We start from the raw sequence: 20,009 nt of genomic DNA on the forward strand, positions 1-20,009 counted from the left end.
GAATTAGAAATGTCGAGAAGCTATTATGAATCAGTTGAATCTAAATTGGGACCTTTATGTTCAATGTTGTCCGATATTTTGACCGATAAACAAATTAGAATTGTGGTTGATCATCTTTACAAAACCAATCATATTCCCAAAGGTAGAAAAAGTTATTTTAAGTGGTATGTGTGGGTAAAAAGGTTACATTTTTTATAATTTCTACAATTTTGATATTTAACAAGCAAAAAATCAAACACCAGTTAAAAATAATATAAATATTTTGTAGAACAACATAAAGAGTTAAAGAAAGATGAAAATTTAACAAGTTCATTTCCAACAATTACTGGGCCGGGTTTGATTCTAAAACTTTTTGAAAGTTTAAAATTTAATGCAAAGAAAAATTGGGAAAATGATATTCTAGAAGCTATAAATGGATAAGGTATTTAAAATTACTCCCGTTTGTGAATCATTTTTGTATGTATATGTTAAACCTGTCTACTAGGTGGTTTAAATATACATTGAACTTATTGGTTTTTAATTTTAAATCAAAAATCTTGTTGTTTATTTTTACTTTTGATTACTTCAGAAATGTTAATTAATGTTGAACTTAGGAGTGGTATAGCTCTGCAACTTGGGTTTGATAAGATTATTGAAACATAATTGAAGGCTTTAAATTGACTTGTATTTAGAAGTAGCTGTGTTGTATAAGCTCATGTCACGGTGTTTAATTTCAAACGATTCTTTGTCTTACTACCTTTGTCAAAATTGGGAACTTCTCAAACAAAACCAAGATTTTGTAACACGAATTGCTAAGCAACAGTTTCCTATGTTAACAGAAAGGTACTTTTAAATTAACTGTATTTTTCTTAATTCACTTTAATTTAATGAATTATAAACTTTTACCAATTTTTTTCATTTTATGGTTTCGTATATTACCAAACTTTTTTAGTTATGACATATTGCAACGCAAATTAAAATTTTAATCTAAAGTCATTAAAAAAGTTTATATTTTTAGTGATAGAACACACAATGAACGTTGGCTGTTTCGTATTATTACAATTGCATTACAAGATATAGAAAGTTTCAAAAAGTTTGGAACAGATTTACAAACTAGATTCAATAAAAATTTTGATTTTACAACGATGACTTACCCTGATATTATTACAAATGAAGTTTTTGTTGCATCATCGAGGGTAACAAAGTTTTGATTGAACAAAGTTTTTTCTGATACAAATTTTTCTTTTTGTTAGATTTTGAACAAAAGTCTAAGTATAAAAAGCCTATTTGCTTTTACACATTTATTATTTACTGTAGATGTTTTTACCTCTAGTTTAAGCTTTTAGGCTTCACAAATATTACTAAGTTAACTACATTATTTGTACTTTGCTGACTTTTAAAAACTTAAGGATTTTAAAAATAACAAGAACAAATAAATTTAATAAGTAGTAAATATTATTTTTTAAGGTTTTTTATTGTACCATAAGGCATTTATGGGTTTTTGCTTTAATATTGGTTAATACATCATAAGGCATTTATAGGTTTTAGCCGTTGATTTACATTTTCTGTATGTTGTTTGATCAGAGTTATTAAATTGTTTAACAAATTTATTTGTTATAGTGTTTAAAAAAGTCATAACATGACTCTGTCATTTAATAAACAAAAAATATATTTTATTTTTACTAAATTTATTGGTATTTAAAAAAAATTTTAACATTTTAAAAAGAATAAATGCCTTATGATCATAAGTCTTTAACTTATGTTGACTTATATTTGTCTTTAGGAAAATGCATCATATCAGAGAGCCACTCCGGCAGATTGTGGTGCTTTACTTCACAAAAATCAACCTTTATCTAGTTTTGATTCAAGTCATGCTGATGTAAGTTAGTTGATAGAATATTCAATAACATTTTCGATTGAGTTTATTGTAACATTATAAGCATTTTAATTTTATATTAATTTTTTATTTATGTTAAATGACAATGTTCACCCCGAGTTTGTCAGTTAATGTTTTTGTCAGTTTTAATACAACATGAATTCTATTATACTGTTTATTATTTGTTTTTGTTTCTAGCTTCAGTAGTATAAGTTTTATTACATTATCAGTTTACTTAGGATAAAATATATATGTATCCTTTTAAGAATTTCGAAAGATGGGATGATTTTTTTCAATCAATTTGTTACGGGAACTTTGTCAGTAGTCCAGGTATGTAAATAAAAGTGACCATTGGTCCAAATAACAATAATAATTTAAATAAAGATCACAAAGATTTAATTAAACATTTCAAGTTCTTTTTTACTCTTCCTTTTTCTTAATGTAGAATAGTTAACTTTAAGACCTTAACATAAAAGTTTTTTTACACCACACAGTGTTAATTGGTTGCAGTTTTAAACATTATTGAATTTATGCAGCATGGTCACATAGTTTACAATTTTTACTTCATTGCAATCCTGAGCAAGTACAAACCCAACTCAACCACCATTTTCAATCAATGGGAGATGTTCAGGACAAAACTGTTTTAATGGGGGTCTACATTCAATGTATTCAAGATAATCTCAATAATGAACTTCATTTGGGCTGGAATTCTGTTGAATATACAGTTAATGCTGAATTTGCACTCCATATATTTGAAGAATGTCAAGAACTAATGAAAAATACAAGAAATTTCAACCAAGTTCAACACCTGGATATTTGTGCAAAGTTGCAGTTTGTTACAAGAGAATGTCTTAAATGCATGAAAGCTATGGCTAAAAACAAACCGAAAAACTTTGAAGATCACCAAAATATGGAACTTTTGATAAATCGCCTCTGTATGTTTTGCAAAAAAGGAAAGTATCTTATTGTTCAACAATATTTGATTAAGTGTTTATGTCGAAGGCACGGTGTTGGTGATTTTGATTTTCTTTTAAACAATGAAAACTACAGAAAATGTCTTGTTCCTGAAAACTTGCTTCCACCTGAAGATGCTGATGACTCAAATCTTTATCGACGATCTGATTTGTTTATTTTAATTGGAGATATTTATACACAAGCGAAATCACTTTTTCTTGGTATTGCATCAGAAGATGACTTACCAGGACTTGTTCTAAAACTTATTCATTTAATTCAGCAATCTATTGACAGTCTAATTCAAATTGCTCTGGCTCTATCTGCATGGTGTGTTCATGGTAATGTAACAAATCAATTAAAAATGGAAGCTAAGAAATACATATATCACCATCTTCAATTAAACCAGCCAGGAAAAATCAATCAACAATTATTTGAGGACATTTCAAAAGGTGAACTAAATGTTTACCAACCATTTAATGCAACTGCAAACTTACACTATAAAGTTGTTGAACTTATTTCCATGGCAGGAATTGCCTTTTACAACAAAGACGGGTTACCAAAATTTTTCTCACAAATTATTGTAGATCCCAGCCAAATACCAAACATGTTTCTTCCCACCATGCCACAATCCAGTTTCTTTGAAGTACAGGATGTTTTAAAACAAGAATTCAGTTACAATGCCTCTCCAAAGGCATACATGTGTCCTAACAACCATGTCTATTTTATTGGTCAAAGTGCAACCCCAGTCGAAGCTGGAATATGTCCTGAATGTAAATGTAGGATAGGTGGTCGAAAGTATGGGTTGCTTCATGAAGGAAATAGAGTTGGTGATTTAACTGAAGCTTCTCAAGCTGGTTACCTGTTGGAAGACTCAACTAAAACAACAGTTGCACCTGAGCGAAAATTGACAAAGTTATCAGTTTGTGCAATCAGAATATGTTTGCATGCCTCTTTCTTACTTAATGCACAACAAAACAATAACTTAAACAGGTAGTTATCAAGTTCTGATGTGTTTTGCATTTGGTTGTGGCTTAAACTCGTGTTTGGCCTGTTTCAAACAACTTTTTCTTTTTTTAGAATTCTAAAAATAAATGGTGATCAAGCTGAAGTTATTCAATTTCTACTAAGACATCTTGTTAAAGATTTAACCAATCTTGAAACAATTCTGGGAAAGAGTTTTGATGACACTCTTATTATTGTGCATCAAATTTTGCATAAAATTAGAACATTACAGGTAAATATTAGTCCTCAGCTATAAGCAAATAATTAAAATATGTTAAACTAAAATTAAATTTTATAAAAAAATATTTTACAGGAAAAATGTCTTGAAATAACTTTATCTGAATATAATTGTTTTAGGCAAATCCAGAACATATAAAATATTCATTGGCAAGTATGAAAAACAGAGATAACTGGGAAGAAATGTTTCAAAAAACGTTTCTTTCATTGGTTTTTAAAGACACTGAAAAAATTATTCAAGAAAGTCAAAATGCTTTGATCAAGGCTGGAAAACTTGCTGAAGAACCCCTTCAAAGGTTTTCTGTATATTTTATAACATTTTTTTTTATTTTTAACAGTTTGCCAATTATTTTTTATTTATTTAAGTAAAGAATTGTCTATTAGTCATATATTTTTAAACATTTTAAAAATTTTGTTACAACCCAGATTGGTTTTTGAGCTAAATGAAGAAGTGCCAGTAAGAGATGGACTAGTGCCCTGGGATCATCCAAACTTGTGGAAATATAAAGTCAACATTGACATGCAACATCTTAGGCAAAAGTTGGAGGCTGTAGATGCAAAAGCTGGAGGTAAAATAATATTGGGGGTTTGTTAAGTTTATATATATTAAAATTTTTATATTTCTGATATTGTGTTATCAGGGGGGGGAAGTGTTTTGAAACCACTTTTGGAGATAGAAAACTTAAATTATGTTCAATATATTGAAGACATTGCCCATGTTCAATTAACCTTAATAACAAGGTAAAACAGGGACTAAAGAGAAAGTAAAGTTTAACATAAAATTTGTTGTAAGATAATAAAAGTTTAAGGCACCTTTAACACTTCAAAATATTTATTAACAGATACACTCAACGAATAGATATGTCTGATTCTGATAGAATCACGCTTAATGACTTTTTGTTGGAAGATGAAAATTTATTACAAGATAAATTGGGCATTTACATCACTATTTGGAATCAGGTTATTTAAGTTTCTATACAGGTTTATGCGCAGATAAAATCCATATTATTAAATTTTAAAATCAACTTTCTCTATGATCTTTTATTTAACATAAGAAAATAATGTCAACTAAATGAAACTTTTATTTTTTGTATGGAATATATTAAGTTCATTTTAATATATAATAAGAATGTTGTTGTAAAGATTCATCATATTCTGGAAAAAAAAGATATGTACAACACAAACAAAGATTTTTTTAAAGAAAACATGACTTTGAACAGCCCAATATCGATGTGTTTGCCTAACAACAGGGGGAGAGGGTGCTGTGGTCTTGTTCTTATGGAATATTTAATTAATATTCAGAACAATCTTCTTGCAAACTGCAGAGACAACATTGTTCCTAAACCAAGGTAATTAATTTGTAATATACATATTTTTGAATGTAAAATATATTAGTAATTATTTGTTATAAATTGTTTATATTTGTCTTATTAAAGGTTTGAGTTAAGTGATGTGATGAAAGTAGGTAGGGAAAATCTGGTTTGTATTGAGGAAGAAAGAGATTTGATGCCGATAGTATTAGCCAACTCTCAATATGAAGCAACTGCTGGTAACAAAGGAGTTACTGGAATCACTTACAATATTGGCTTGCTTGAAAAAAAGGTTAATTTTCGACCTAGATTAACTTCTTTTTTTATGTGTGTTATTGTTTCGATGCTGTTACAAACCTAATTTCAGCATGATTAAAAGAAAAATTTTTGTAATTATGAAAATCTTGGGTTTTTAAAAATTTTGTTTTGAGTAGGTTTTCTTTAAGCTCTATTATTAGTACTGTGTTTCTGTTTCTATATTTTGCTTTGCTTTTTCATGTCAAATAATGTATACTATTCATTATTTTTTAGATTGTGGAGAAATTTATTTTAAGAAAAACCATCATTAATATTAAGGTATTAAGTCGTTTAATTAAGTAATTTTTTTTTAATTTAAAAAAGTGAACAAATTATATTGATATTTGAATTTGCTAAATTTGTTTAGAGCATTCCAATGATGAAATATCCACAAGACATGGGCTTACGAAATGAATGGAAAACAATAAACAGTTTGGTCGAACAGGTATTTTATTAAAAAAAAATTAAGAAGAATTTTATTGAATTATAAAAAATTTTGCAAAAATAGTAGCTCAAAAGGACCATGTTGAATTAATTATGTATTTTTTTTAAAAACAATAATGTTGTAAACCCATTTTTACACAGATTCAATTACCACAAAGAATGTGTACCATGATTGACGAAAATGCTGAAAGGGGACGAACTGCTGATATTTGTGAGGCTGTCAGAACACTAACTTTGGTGATTCAATTTCTGGCAAAGGTATTTCTAAATCTTTTAATCAGTCGTGTGGTCATTATTAGGGTATTGTGAAATATTATTGTATTAAATTAATTAGTATTTTGTGTTATTATTCTTTTATTTCGGTTTAACACCTTTTGCATCTACGTTACAACTGCCTTAAGTTATGCTGTCATTTCAAGTTTTGCTGCCAGTTTTTGTAGTATATGTGGTGTTATTTACAACATTCTTTATTATTTCTGGATTAAATGTTTGTTGTTTTAGCTTGGTGGTGAAGCAGGGCAGGGTATTTGTGATTATGCAGAGAAAGTTATTATGCTTCCTAGTGATGAATCAAACAATTTTCTTATTCCGAAAACTTCACAAATCAAACATTGTTTGTCATTGTTTGAACGACTTTCGTGGCACAGAGCACTTAGATTATTTAGAAATGGACAGAATCCATTTCAAAACATTTTAGCTGAGGGTAAATAATTATATATTTATATTGATGTATGACTAAGTAATTTTTGGTTTGTACTGCAGTATTTCTGTAAAGCTAAACTTATTATTGTTGTTTGCAATTGCAAAGTTAAGGCTAGTTGTTACACATTTTTTATCCTAAGTTTTATAGGTTACAATGTAACCTAATAATTAAATCATGTTTGCAATTCATATTTTAACATTGATCGATTTAGCTGAGGATATTAAGGGTGAGGAGTTAGTAACTGAACTTCGTCAAAACCTTTCGGAAATGAACATTCAACGATTACAGTTTGAACTTAATGCTGTTCTTATGCTTGGACCAGAATCAAATATTGACTGGAGGTATTCAAATTATTTAAATAAAGTTATTCTTTGCTATTATTCAATTTGCACCATTGTTTTTTTGAAACATGTATAAAGATTTTATTGAAACACACATATATATGTTAATAAATTAGTTTTAAAGTTTAATAAAAATTTAAAAAATGGCCTTGCTTGTTTTCAGTAGTAATTACTTTTAAAACTGAATTGTTTAAATAACATTTTTCTAAATTAATATAACATTGTTTAGCTAGCTCTGTTTTCACATCTACCTTCTTTAGTGTTAAAATTTTTAGGATTAAAATATTAAGAATTAAAAAAAAATGCAAATAATATTACAATCCACCATTTTTTAGTTTATCCCATGTCTTGCTGGCCTACCTTGAACAGAAATACGACAACGAAGATTTAGATCATTCTTGGTGCAAGAAACTACTAGAAGAAATATTGTACAAACATGCTGTTCATGTATTTAGTCTTTCCATTCAAGTTCAAGCTATTTAATAATTTTAAATTGTGATTTTTTTGTAAACTATGTAGATTTTAAAGTAGTTTATAATGTTCCATGTAAATAGTTTTTAGCAAATTTGAAGTGATTTAATTTTCTGATTTTAAGCATTATTTTTCTGTGTGTCTTGTATCATATTAGGATGACACTGGCAATATTGTATATATTAATTTTTTGATGTAATCAATAGTAGGTACGATTTTGTGTGATATTGTACGTTGCCAAAAGTTAATTGACATTAGTTTATTAGCGATAGCATTATAAAATTCAACTTGTATTTTTTGTTATAAATTTCCATTTTTAATTAGCATTAATGTTTTAAATTATGTAATAGCTTCTTATATTATGTGTTATTAAAGAGGCCAATATAATGATGTTTTAAGATTACGTAAGTTCCAAAAAAGTGATTTTTTTGTTTCTTAAATAAATGTAAATATGCTCAGATTTTTAATATGTTAAACTTCCTTTATAATTCATGCTTTTTTTAAATTGCTCATGTGCAAATTAAAATAAATTATTAATAAAACATTTCTTCATTTGAATTAAAATGTGTCACATCATTGTTACGTCAGTGATTCGCACTTGTTGTTGCAAATGAAATTAGTTCATATTACCGAAAACATTTCAAGGAAAACCGAAATCTCAAAAACATTAAAGTAAAAGGGGTTAAATAGGAAATATTTGATTTTTGGTAAAATGGCGTTTTAGTGCATTTTACTTTTGTACTAAAAATTTATAAAAATACCCGTGTGGGGAATTCCCGACGCAATGATATTAATTTGCAAAATTGTGCATCTAACTGTAACTGTTGAACTTTGACATCTATAATAAACAAACAAGACTTTGCCTTTTTTACTTTTGGGTTGGACAAACAAGTTCTTCTTTCTCCTTATACAGCAAATTTCGGTTCCTCATTCTGGAAAAATTACACTGGTTAAATTAGAATGAGGAACTTATTTGCCCATTTATTCAAGCTTATTATTTCACATTGTTGTGTCAGGATATGCAACGTCAATGGAGTTATTCTGAAGTATCCTAACCAAGTGTTACTTTTTGCAGATAATCTGTTTTATTTTTATAAGTTTGAAGTTATTAAAAATGTGAAAAAAATGGAAGATAAAGATATTTTGGATTTGTTAGTTCCTGTTTTTTCCACTGGTTTGACTTCCAATTGCTTAAATAAATTGGCAGATGGGCTTAAGAAATCAAAATGCATCACAGATGGTAAGTTAACAAAAAAATTGTTTATAGTTGTCTGTTTATAAGGTATTTGTTATCATAATTACAAATTTACCGGCAGCGTGGCGTAGTGAATACTGACCGGACATTTGGCTTTAATACATAAGTTCCTGGGATGGATTCTTACTGCTCCTATGCTGCAGCGACCCTAAGTAAAAGACTATAAACGATATAAAGCCTGGTAATCCAACAATGATTTAGCAGTTGGCTAAACATAGAGTAAGATTTGTTATGCTGACCCAGTCTTGAGTTGGCTTTGTTAGTTTGGCATATTAGTGATTATAACTTACCGATAATTAAACTGCTAATTGCTTTTTACATGGTAAGAATTGAACCTTGGACCTCATGTAGTAAAGCAAGTGGGAAATCAGTACATCGTACTGCCAGTATAACCAAATGAGCTTGGGCAAAGGTTTTTTTGGTAAAGCTAAAAAGATTATTTTAAAACACATTGTGTGCAGCTGATGCGAAACAAATAAAGGGGTTAATCAATTCAAAACTTGATCAAAAAATCCTTCAACTCTTTAAAGCAATAAAAAAAGAATCTAAGTCGATGTGGAATATTTCTTTTAAAACTTTGGTTCAATCAACATTTAGGAGTAAGTATTTCAGTTTAGAATATTGATTTAACAGCAGTAATCTGAATTTTGGCTTTTTAAGAAAAATTATATTTTAGGAAATATTTTTATTATTTAAAGTTAATAAAAATGATTTGGGTAAATTATCAAGGTGAAAAAAAAGATTCTAATCCAAGAAAGGTTGTAATCATAACTGAGAAAGCTTTTGAACCCGACAACTTAAATCTATTATGGATTTTAAAATCCTGGCATTCCTTAAATGAATCGAAAAATCAAGTTGTTTTGAAAAATTCTGCTAACTTTATGTTGAAAAAGTAAGTTTTTACAATTTTTTTAGGTACATTTTAGGAACTGCAATCTTGTAGAATTCGAAATTATGGACAAATTTGTAACATAAATTTAAATAATAAATATAACTATGCATTTTTAATTAAGTTTATATTTTTTTATGATGGTATGTTGTAATACTCATGACGTAAAATTATTGCGAGTGTAGAAATTAGACATTTTCTGATATTAGCCAGAAGATGCATTGCTATTACATCATGATTCAGTTTAAAGAAGTTATTGCAAGAATTTAGATAACATTTTACATGCAAAAACTAGAGGTCAATTAGCTATTATTCCTTTGCAGAAAAGAGTTGGATAGCAAGAAAATTCTTTTACACATTTGTAATTATGTTGCTAAAAGTGAACTTGATTCTGAAACGGTCTCAAACTTCGTTGAAACGATGAAATCTGCTCTTTCACCCGTTCATTCTGAAGACAACTCTGATTTTGATTCAATCATGTCATCTCAGGTGATATAAAATTAGTTTTTTTATTTATGAATTTTAAATGGTACTTGAATTACTGTTTAAATAATTTAGTTTTAACTCTGTATCATCTGTACATGTGAAGTTTGCAGCATAAAATATATATATAAATATGTTCTATTTATACACCTACAAAATAAATAAAACTGTGTGCACCTGTAAGTTAGTGTGAGCAAAAGTATAGATTTGTATTATATTATTACAGTTAAAACGCCATCTGCAGGGCGGGCTATTGACTAGTGTAAATAATTAAGACATTAATCAGTGATGTGACAGATTAGTTAAGGTGCCATTTTATGTAGCAAATGTATTAAAGGGTTACTGAATTTTATGCTGTAAACTTTATCACAATAAATTAACGAATAAACTTAAACATATTGTAACAAACAGGAACATTAATTAAGTGTTCTGTAGCACAATTCACACAAACTATCACACACATATTATTTTGTTTAGTCATCATTACTACCAGGAGATATTGTAATGCCAGGAACCAACTACAAATCAGTTGAAACCAAATTGGAACCTTTATGTCCAATGTTGTCCGATATTTTGACTGATGAACAAATAAGAAATTTAGCGAACGATCTGTACAATGACAAACATATTTCTAAAGGTAGGTATCTATATTTTTTGGATACCTGTTGATACTAGCGAAAACCATTTTACCTAATGGACGTATTCTCAAAAGAATCTTTTTTTTCGTAGAAATTCGTCAAGGGGAATTAATAAAAAATTGGTTGTTATTGGTAAAATAATGTTTTTGTAATTTTTATACTAAATTTTTTACTTATAAGAAATGTTGTCAATCAAAATTTACAATATGGGATTTTTAATATTAAGAAGTGTTTGTTTTTTACTTAAGTTTATTTGATTTTATATCAGAAAGTTTAAGAAAAATTATAAAAAATGTTTACATTTAAGGCCAACACAAGAGGTTCAAACTTTCAAATGAGGGTGACAAATCAACAGGTTTATCTCCAAGGCTAACTGAACCTGGTTTAATGTTTAAACTTTTGGAAAGTTTAAAACTTAATGTAAAAAAAAATTGGGAAAACGATTTTTTGAAAGCTATAAAAAAAAGTTTGTAAAAATTAGTTATTTTGTATCAATTGTTTATACCTGATCACTATTTGAATATAGTTGATTATTTACTACATATGTACCATCTGTTTTTTATACATAATTTGTTGTAGATTGAAATTATTAACTTGATTTTATATTTTGAAATATAATATTTAATTTATTTAAAGCGTCAATTGTATTGCAAATATTTTTTTTTGTAAGCTTTTAGTTTTTTTATAATTATTAAATCTTATGATACATAATGCTGTATTCAAGTTATATTACAAGAGTCACAGATAATTGACGATGTATAAACCTTAAATTAACTTGTATTTAGACGTAGCTGTGTTATATGAACTGATGTCACGGTGTTTAATTTCAAACAATTCTTTGCTTTGCTACCTTTGTCAAAATTGGGAACTCTTTAAACAAAAACGAGATATTGTAACTCAAGTTGCTATGCAACAGTTACCTATGTTTGATGAAAGGTAATATTGTATTGTGTTTGTTAAATACTTTATTATTTTTTTTTTTTTTATTGTTAAAAAGACAAAGATTGGTAAAAAAACAACAATTTACTTTTTTACTGTGAACTCGAGTATTAATTGTTGTTTAATTACACAAAATATTTTTTTAATGTTTAAAGCAGTATTTTAAAAACTGTTTTTTATTTTCAGTAAAAAACCAAAACATACAGATTGGCTTCTTTATATGTTGTCAATTGCTGTAAAATTAGATGATCAAAGTTTGCAAGGATTTGTTAAAACACTACAATCTAGTTTAAATGATCCCACAGCAACTTTATTGTATGAGGATAGATTTACCGAAAGACCATACACTACTTTACCCATGGTAGCTTTTAAATACAAAATATTATGCCAATATACTTTATTTATTGTATTAACATGAAAATTGTTTTTAATTTTCCTAAAATTAATCTATTTTTAAAGTTAAGCAGTAGAAGCTATTATATTATGCTAATACTCCTGTACAATATTAAAAATTTAGGTTATTGTTGGCAACCACAGTACAAACAGTTCACTTCCTTCTTTCAATGAAACCCGAGGACAACAACGAAGTTATCAGGCAATTATTAACTAAAAATAAATTAAAAAAAATGTTGTATGGGTATTATATATTTAATATAGCATAGAATTTAAAGCACTAGTTGTATTTACTTTCTTAAATTAATTATTTATTTTTCTACTCCTTGTAATTATTCTTAATAATTATATTTAGGATAACAGTAATGGTTCCACTCAACAAATAGAAGTAAGTTTAAATTTATATATAATATTATATATTGTCTCATTTACTTAATAGGCCTTTACTTATCCTATACTTTAGTCTATATCTGTTTGATATACTGTGGTCATTTTACTTTTTTATTTCGATAATTAATTCTTTTTTGTGGCAATAATTCAACAGATATTTTTTATTAAGATGTATTTTAAGAGGATATTTTTTAAAACTAAGTTATTTTTTTTAATAAAAAGTTAGTTTCACTTTCATAAACAAATGTTATTTAAATTATGCTTTTAATAAACTAAATGACTATTTAAACATTAATTTTAGGCTGGTTCATTTGACTTCAATTCTGAAAATGATCAATCTTTGCCGCAACCACAACCGATGGTAAATACTATTTATTTTATTTTATTAAACTGTATTCCTCTTTATACCCCTTTTCTCTGTATTATAACAGGATGAAAATGTGGTTGTGCAGCAGCCTTCTTCTAACAAACTTGCTCCATCTATTAAAGAGGTAACTGTTTAAATTAGTTAGGCTAACAAAACTATTAGGTTTGTTTTGGGCATTTTTTGTTCTTATTTACTAATAGTATTATTTATGTTAAATTGATCACAACACTTGGGCAATAATTTGCTATAATAAATTGCTTAACTGGTTTTGTTTAATATCATGAGTACAAATGATATCTAACTGGGTAATAGGCAATTATTAATTTTTTTTAGGAAAACATCTCAGTTAAAAGTTATTCATCGGATGAAGACAGTCAGGTTATTTTTTAATTTGATTTATAACGATTTTATAAAAATTTAATATGCATATTTGAAAAATGGAATTTAAATAATTTATTTTTCAGAGTTTTGCCTCTGATGCTGATTCTACCTCTTCTCTTTTCTTGCATGCAGTTGAAATTGAAGACAAACTGGTTTGTTTGATTACTATGTTAGGAAATTTGCTGACAAGTGGACAAGTGAAAAGAATTGCTCATGAACTTACTAGACTCCACCATCTATCTAGAAGTAATTAATATAAATTTTTATAAATATATTTTCATGTTACGTAACAACATATTTAAAATTTATTTGAATGTGTTTTTTTTTATAAATTGAGTTATTTTTGTATGTATTTTTTCTTTGATGATTGTAGGGTAACTTCACAGGCCCTACACTGAGTAACATCTGTTAGTCCAACAGAGTGTTAAGTTGCCTTGTGGAGTTTGGGATATTTTTAAAATCTTTCATCAATAAAAAATCTGACAATTGCTTTAAGTTTGACAAAAGTTAATGCCATTTATAGCTCCTTATTAAAATAACCCACAACTTAAAAAAGTGGGGACTTACTTACAAACCTCATGCTGTAAAGTGTTACATTTTTAAAATATTTAATAATTAATTTGTGGTTTTAGCAAAATGTATTATACTTAAGTAAAAAAGGTTTTACTCAAGAGCACTACAAAATTTTTTTCTTAGATTTTTAGCACAATTTTTAACTAATATTGTAAATGTATCTAATGCAGCTCAGTACAAAAGTCATTTTCATAAAATTCGCAAAACTGATGATACCTTATCGTTGATGAAGAAACTTGCAGATGGTTTAAAACGAAATGCTCAAGATAATTGGAAAAAAGATTTTGTTAAAGCAATTAAAATACTTGGTAGGTATTAAAACTATAAGTATTATTTAAAGTATTAACAATCTTTATTTTAATAGTGTGAAATACATGACAATGTTTGTTTTTATTAAAGATAACTCGCAACTTACCTTTGTCCTGGAAAGATGGTTATTTTCACACAAGAATGGTCAAATATTAAGAAAATTGTTTAACAATTGGGAAAATATTGAACAACACAAACTTAATGTAATTACAATCGCTGAGGACATGAATATTGTGGTTTCTAATTCTAAAAGGTATTTATAACCAAATATTTATGTTCAGTTTTGTTTTTAGTCATTGGTACGAATTCAACTTGGGTTTTTTCAACTACATTCAACTACATACGTCATATCAAAATTTTATTTAACTGTTTTGTAATAAAAAAAAATTTTTATTATGTTTTGTAGTGAAATGAAAAAGAGAAACTGGTTTTTATGGATTTTGACAACAGCGATGTCATGGGGAGACAATTACTTGTTTCAATTTGAGAATAATATCGAAAGATTTCTAACTACAAATAAACCCCAGTCTGTAAGTGTTTTGTTTCTGTTGAATTTGTTAACTAAAAATAAAAAAATAAAGTTAAAATAATGTTTTACTCATTCTTTAAGTGTGTTAAAGTTGTGGTACTTGTTTTTATAAAATTAAAATTTTTTTAAATTATAGTGAACCTGATTTATTATTGTATGTTGTAAAAAATTGCCTTAAACAAAATTCTAGTTTTTATTGGTTTAACTTAAACATTAAATATTTACCCAAAGTCTTGCACAACGTCATTGTTTGCTTTGGTTCAATTAACCCAATAAAGTTCTAGTTTTTTGTTTGACTATAGATTTATAACAATAGTTGTTAAAAAAGAAGTATGTCCATTTATCTGTTTTTTTATGTTATGTTTTAAAACTATTTGTTTTTAAATTGATCAAATTAATTTTCTTAAATGTTTTTAGGGACCTCCAAGAAAAGGAAATGGAAATAATTTGGATCCGATAAACTCAAAACCTTCTAAAGTAAAATTTAACATCTACATAATTTTTAAATCTAAATCAAATTTAGGAAATCTGAACTTAATTAATTTTTGTTTATTAATTGCACTTCCAGTGGAATTTTGTATTGCCATCTTTTATTTTACTTGCCATAAAAATGATCCCAAAAAAACTTTATATCATTGGCTTTTATTTAAATTTACAAATTAAAATGTTTAAAAATTTGTTTTAATTTTAGAAAAGTAAAGTTGTCGACAAACCTGATGATAACAACCAGATGATAACACCGAAAAATAATTATCAAGAGGTAATATTTATACAGTATGTTTATTATAATATTATAGTCAAAACTTTTGTAACTTTCAGTATTTTGTTTGACTAGAGTTATTTTCAGCTTACTAGTCTTAGTTTTATTTGTTACAGAGAATGGAATGTGAACCATCACATGACTCTGAACAAACAAAACAAAATTCTGAACCTGAGGTAAAAACATGGCTATTTATTTAAAATTTAAAAAAATAAAACCCTGCTCGATGTATATGTTACAAACATAAACAAGTTTTCGTTAAAGCTAAATAACTTAGTTTATCCCCATTTATATATTTAGGAAATGGACACAGCCCCTGATATGTCGTCTGGGGATTTACCTAATATTGGACCAGGCTCAAGGGTAAAACTAGTTTGCCTTTTTAATAAATCTTTATTGGAAAAATCTACTATGATTTTTTTTTTAATAATTAGTTTTTTTATTATTTGCAGACAGCTAAAGATGAAAGCTTTGATATTGTTAAGGTAATATTTTATGTTAGCTGCATGTATTTAGCAAAAAAACGAATAACAACAATCTTTTAGTGTTGGTACTGAATTGAGTAAGAACTTTAAATAACCTAAATGATTTTTGATTAATTTTAGCAAGAGGAAATAGATCATTTGGAAAATGAGCAAAATGACGTAAGTCAAAATTTTGTTTGTTGATAAGACAAGAACTTGTTTTTTTTAAACTAAACTAAGTTGTTTAAAGTTAAATTTTAAAACGTCATATACTCTTGTGAAATTTTATTATACTATCATCTTGCTGGGTCAATAATATGATTAAAAGATAAAAATAATTTATCAAGGTTTCCGAGCCATATCAAAAAGCCATTCCTGTCACTTGCGGTGCTATCTACCCTCGGTTACCTTCATATGATACAGAAAATGTTTTTGTAAGTTGTCTTTCAATATTTTATATTTAATTATATGTACACATTTCTAAAATTTAAATTAAATTATATATAAAATAGGTACTAAATATTTTAATATCTGTTTAAACTTGTAGACTTAAATAAATGACAATTTAGTATACAATTTAGTATAATCATTTTTAAAAGTAAATCTATTTAATATAAATTATAGAAAAATAGTATGTTTGTATTATTAGCCTAATCATAACTGTGTAAATGATTATAGGGGCAAGGTTTACCTCCAGGGACACTTGATCCATTGCAATCTGATCCTTTAAACATTCAAACAAGTTCAACTTATGTAGAACTTCATTCTCAGACAAGCAATGCTGAGAAGAAAAATTCTGCCATCACTAAAGAAAAGATCAATGTTGATTCTATTCAAGTAAGTTATTCTGTATTAAAATGTTAATAAATATGCCAATGTAAACTTCTTCACATTTTTATTTAAAAATTAACTTTTTTAAATTGTTGAGTTTTTCATACACAAAGTAATTTTTAGTTCTTAAATATTTTTATTAAATTTTGTTTTAAGGTTGAAATAACTGAAATAGAAAACCAAATAGAAAAGTTGCTTCAAACAAAAACGTATGAAGAGAAAAAAATCATCGAAATAAAAGTAAATAAAAAAATTAGCATTTGTTTTAAATATTGTTTCACTAGTAATATAGTTAAAGTATTTTATAAATAAAGTGTTTGAGTAATTATTGTGCTGACTTTTGTGATATTTTTAGGAATGTTCCAAGGGATTGGTTATTGAGACAGAGCTGTATTTAAATTCACTTCAAACATACAATGAAGATGAAACTTTAAAACCAATATTTGAGGTATTTATAAAATATAACTAAGTAATTATAAAAATGTTAATTTTTTATTGCTTTTTATAGGCTAAACTAAATAAAGTTGAAACTAAATTGGCTGAAACAAAAAAAAGTGCTTTACTTAAAGGAGAAGAACTAAACAAAATTGAGGTAGTGCATTCTATTTCACTTTTAGAAGTATTTTTGTTTTATTTAGCCTTGGACAATACATAGAACTTTTTATATTACATTTAATTTTTTTTGCAAAAATGCAAAGGTTACAGGATAATTGAAGTTTTTAAATATTAATATAAAGGGTGAAATGAAGGAACTTTATGAGCGACGAGATGCTTTGAAAAAGGAATTTAAAATGGCCAATAGTTTTTCAAGCGAGGAATTCAAGGTATTGTATATTATAATGAAATAAATTAAATATATATAAATAACTAGGTTATCACACCTTGTTGACAACAACTTGTTGACAACAAGCAATTGCGGTTGTCAAACATTTATTAAAAAATATTTTGTATAAATTTTCATCTTTTTTTTGTGTAGACAAATTTTGATACTGTAGAAGAGAAATTGGGAGAACTTATTAATAATTTAGAAGTTACTGCCATTGAGGAAGAACAAACTAAAGTAACAAATAACAAATTTAAAAAAAAATTGACGTAAAATATAATGTGGTAGAAACATAATGTGGTAGAAAAGGGCTGGTAAAAAATGTGGCTTTGGTTTGTTAAGTGATAAAAGCAACAAAAAACGTTTTTTTTGCTTTATTACTTCTCCCAAACCTACTGCGTTTTATCACTGCTAGTGCATGCAAATTATTGAAAAAATAGCTTACTAAAAAATTGCCTACACATGCAAGTTAAAATTTAATGGCTTAACTGGTCGAAAAAATTAAATTATATTTTTTATACATTTTAAATATGTTAGTTATTACCAAATGCAATTTAGTTTCGATCTATGAAAATTTTAATTTAACATCGATAACTATCTATTGATTAGGTTTAACAATGGTTCGAATTATTTTAAACATATAATCTTAGACTTAATTTTTATTACTTTTAAGTCGATGGTTTTAAAACTGGAAAATGAATTAAAAAATGTCCAAGAAAGAGCAAAAATCAACAATAAATTGTTAAAGGTTTGTTTTTAAATTTGTGAGTTAAAGTGATTAACTTATGTATTATCTGGAAGATATTACAATTTTTACAGTATTTACCTTGCAAAAGTTATAACTATTTTTTAAATGTTAGTTACAAGAAACAACAGCAAATCAATTAAAAGATCATCAAATTAAGCTTGCAATATTAGAAACCAAGAAAATTGAACTAAAAGTAAATAGCTTAACATATATTAATTTTTAAACACTAAAATTGATTAGTATAATTTATATGTTTTTAATATTAATATTTAAATTATAGAAGCAAGTTGATGAGGTACAAGTTAAAAAATCTGAGTTACTGGAACCGAATTTTTTATTAAAAGAAAATGTTGAAGAAAATTCTGGACCTTCAGCAAACACAAGATCAAAATCAAAGGAAAATGAAAATAAAAAAACACAACAGGTTTGTTTTAAATTAAACAATTTTAAAACAAAAAAAGTTTTTTTTAACAGAATTTTTTACAAAATTACCAACTTTTTGCAAAGTTAACAAGTTTTTTATTACATAAATCTGCTTCTTTTGTGAAAAAAATATTGTTAAATTTGTGTATTTGCTTTTTATTATCTGTATTTAAACAAAGTCAAAAAACTCTTTTAAGGTTCCTGACAATACTCAAAACACCAATAGTGATAAGGCTGTTCAGCTAAAAGAAGATCATTTTTCAAACAATAATGGTGTAAAAAAAGTAGGTTTTTTGTATGGTATAATAAATATAAAATAATTTTGAATGGAATCAATGCTGCAAGGTTTATTTTTTACTTACATTGACATTTTTTAAATTGCTTAAGGATATAATATAGAGTTATTTTTAAGATATACAGGTTAAAGTTTTTGCAAACATCACAAAAAGGAAAATTTTTTAACTCTTGTCCCGAGTCATGTGACATAAATGTTTTTGCTACAAACTAATGCTTAACTGAAATTTTTTTATTTATGCAAGATTCTTTTCTGCAAAAAAATTATTTGTGATTTTTGCAACTTTAAAACCTGAAAACTACTTTATCACTATAGATAATAATACTGTCCCCGAGCAAGGTAGAAAAACTATTATGACTAAATAATAACCTATAATAACCAATATTAACCTTTAGGCTGCATGATCTCTTTGTAAAAAAATGGGTTACAAAATTAACTTTATAAAATGTAAAAGATCTAAGGTAACTTGAGTATTTTTTTAAAGACTTTGGAACGCAAAAGAGAAATTGAAAATTCGGAAAAGGTTTCTTATGCAGATAAAGCAAAAGGTTTTTATTTGTTGTGTATTTTCAACTTATAAATTTTCATGGTTTTTTTATTACAAATAATTTAATTTATACTAGCCTAGTTATTATCTTAATTGTTTTAAAAGTAGTGTTATGTATATCAACAAATAGTACATACAGGTAAATCCCAAACTTCAAAACCTCCTCAACAAAAAAAGATTAAAATTATAAGACAAGAGTCTAAGGATATTGCCTCAAACACTAACTCAAATTTTGATAGAATTTCTTCAAAAGGTAAGAATGATAAATAGAGTTGCTATGCTATAGTAAGCTTGCTTACAAATGGAATTATTCTATAATACTTTAATGTTACACAGATAAATTGCACTTTAATTTATG

At 26.7% G+C, this 20,009-nt stretch overlaps 2 protein-coding genes across 2 annotated transcripts in view; both read left to right on the forward strand.

Annotated features, from left to right (window-relative positions):
• The first annotated feature begins 285 nt into the window (after positions 1-285).
• On the forward strand, positions 286-8,096 carry LOC145743146 (E3 ubiquitin-protein ligase rnf213-alpha-like). The gene is made up of 19 exons (XM_082561054.1): positions 286-421; positions 672-822; positions 998-1,175; positions 1,763-1,858; positions 2,122-2,185; positions 2,392-3,799; positions 3,887-4,043; positions 4,169-4,344; positions 4,475-4,617; positions 4,690-4,789; positions 4,891-5,008; positions 5,192-5,397; positions 5,485-5,650; positions 5,890-5,934; positions 6,023-6,100; positions 6,241-6,357; positions 6,601-6,802; positions 7,014-7,143; positions 7,479-8,096. The coding sequence occupies exons 2-19, from the start codon at positions 695-697 to the stop codon at positions 7,624-7,626; spliced, it is 3,660 nt and encodes a 1,219-aa protein (XP_082417180.1). The 5' UTR covers positions 286-421; positions 672-694; the 3' UTR covers positions 7,627-8,096.
• A 632-nt stretch (positions 8,097-8,728) lies between these two features.
• The window catches only part of LOC145742107 (E3 ubiquitin-protein ligase rnf213-alpha-like), a 32,338-nt gene continuing 21,057 nt past the window's right edge, over positions 8,729-20,009 (forward strand). Inside the window, exons 1-36 of the mRNA XM_082559866.1 lie at positions 8,729-8,854; positions 9,331-9,468; positions 9,599-9,761; positions 10,082-10,247; positions 10,719-10,878; positions 11,187-11,345; positions 11,665-11,815; positions 12,005-12,179; positions 12,336-12,413; positions 12,567-12,599; positions 12,903-12,962; positions 13,033-13,092; positions 13,302-13,346; positions 13,433-13,595; positions 14,093-14,230; positions 14,322-14,484; positions 14,638-14,761; positions 15,178-15,237; positions 15,452-15,520; positions 15,637-15,696; positions 15,821-15,883; positions 15,973-16,005; positions 16,126-16,164; positions 16,332-16,418; positions 16,663-16,821; positions 16,972-17,055; positions 17,171-17,263; positions 17,324-17,407; positions 17,553-17,639; positions 17,792-17,875; positions 18,312-18,386; positions 18,499-18,579; positions 18,667-18,810; positions 19,007-19,093; positions 19,589-19,652; positions 19,791-19,904. Coding sequence (XP_082415992.1) covers positions 8,740-8,854; positions 9,331-9,468; positions 9,599-9,761; positions 10,082-10,247; positions 10,719-10,878; positions 11,187-11,345; positions 11,665-11,815; positions 12,005-12,179; positions 12,336-12,413; positions 12,567-12,599; positions 12,903-12,962; positions 13,033-13,092; positions 13,302-13,346; positions 13,433-13,595; positions 14,093-14,230; positions 14,322-14,484; positions 14,638-14,761; positions 15,178-15,237; positions 15,452-15,520; positions 15,637-15,696; positions 15,821-15,883; positions 15,973-16,005; positions 16,126-16,164; positions 16,332-16,418; positions 16,663-16,821; positions 16,972-17,055; positions 17,171-17,263; positions 17,324-17,407; positions 17,553-17,639; positions 17,792-17,875; positions 18,312-18,386; positions 18,499-18,579; positions 18,667-18,810; positions 19,007-19,093; positions 19,589-19,652; positions 19,791-19,904 — 3,658 coding nt within the window. The 5' untranslated portion in view covers positions 8,729-8,739. The remainder of the gene's footprint in view (positions 8,855-9,330; positions 9,469-9,598; positions 9,762-10,081; positions 10,248-10,718; positions 10,879-11,186; positions 11,346-11,664; positions 11,816-12,004; positions 12,180-12,335; positions 12,414-12,566; positions 12,600-12,902; positions 12,963-13,032; positions 13,093-13,301; positions 13,347-13,432; positions 13,596-14,092; positions 14,231-14,321; positions 14,485-14,637; positions 14,762-15,177; positions 15,238-15,451; positions 15,521-15,636; positions 15,697-15,820; positions 15,884-15,972; positions 16,006-16,125; positions 16,165-16,331; positions 16,419-16,662; positions 16,822-16,971; positions 17,056-17,170; positions 17,264-17,323; positions 17,408-17,552; positions 17,640-17,791; positions 17,876-18,311; positions 18,387-18,498; positions 18,580-18,666; positions 18,811-19,006; positions 19,094-19,588; positions 19,653-19,790; positions 19,905-20,009) is intronic.

The sequence above is a fragment of the Corella eumyota genome, chromosome 2, assembly GCF_963082875.1.
Source record: "Corella eumyota chromosome 2, kaCorEumy4.1, whole genome shotgun sequence".
In the NCBI taxonomy this organism is placed as follows: Eukaryota; Metazoa; Chordata; class Ascidiacea; order Phlebobranchia; family Corellidae; genus Corella; species Corella eumyota.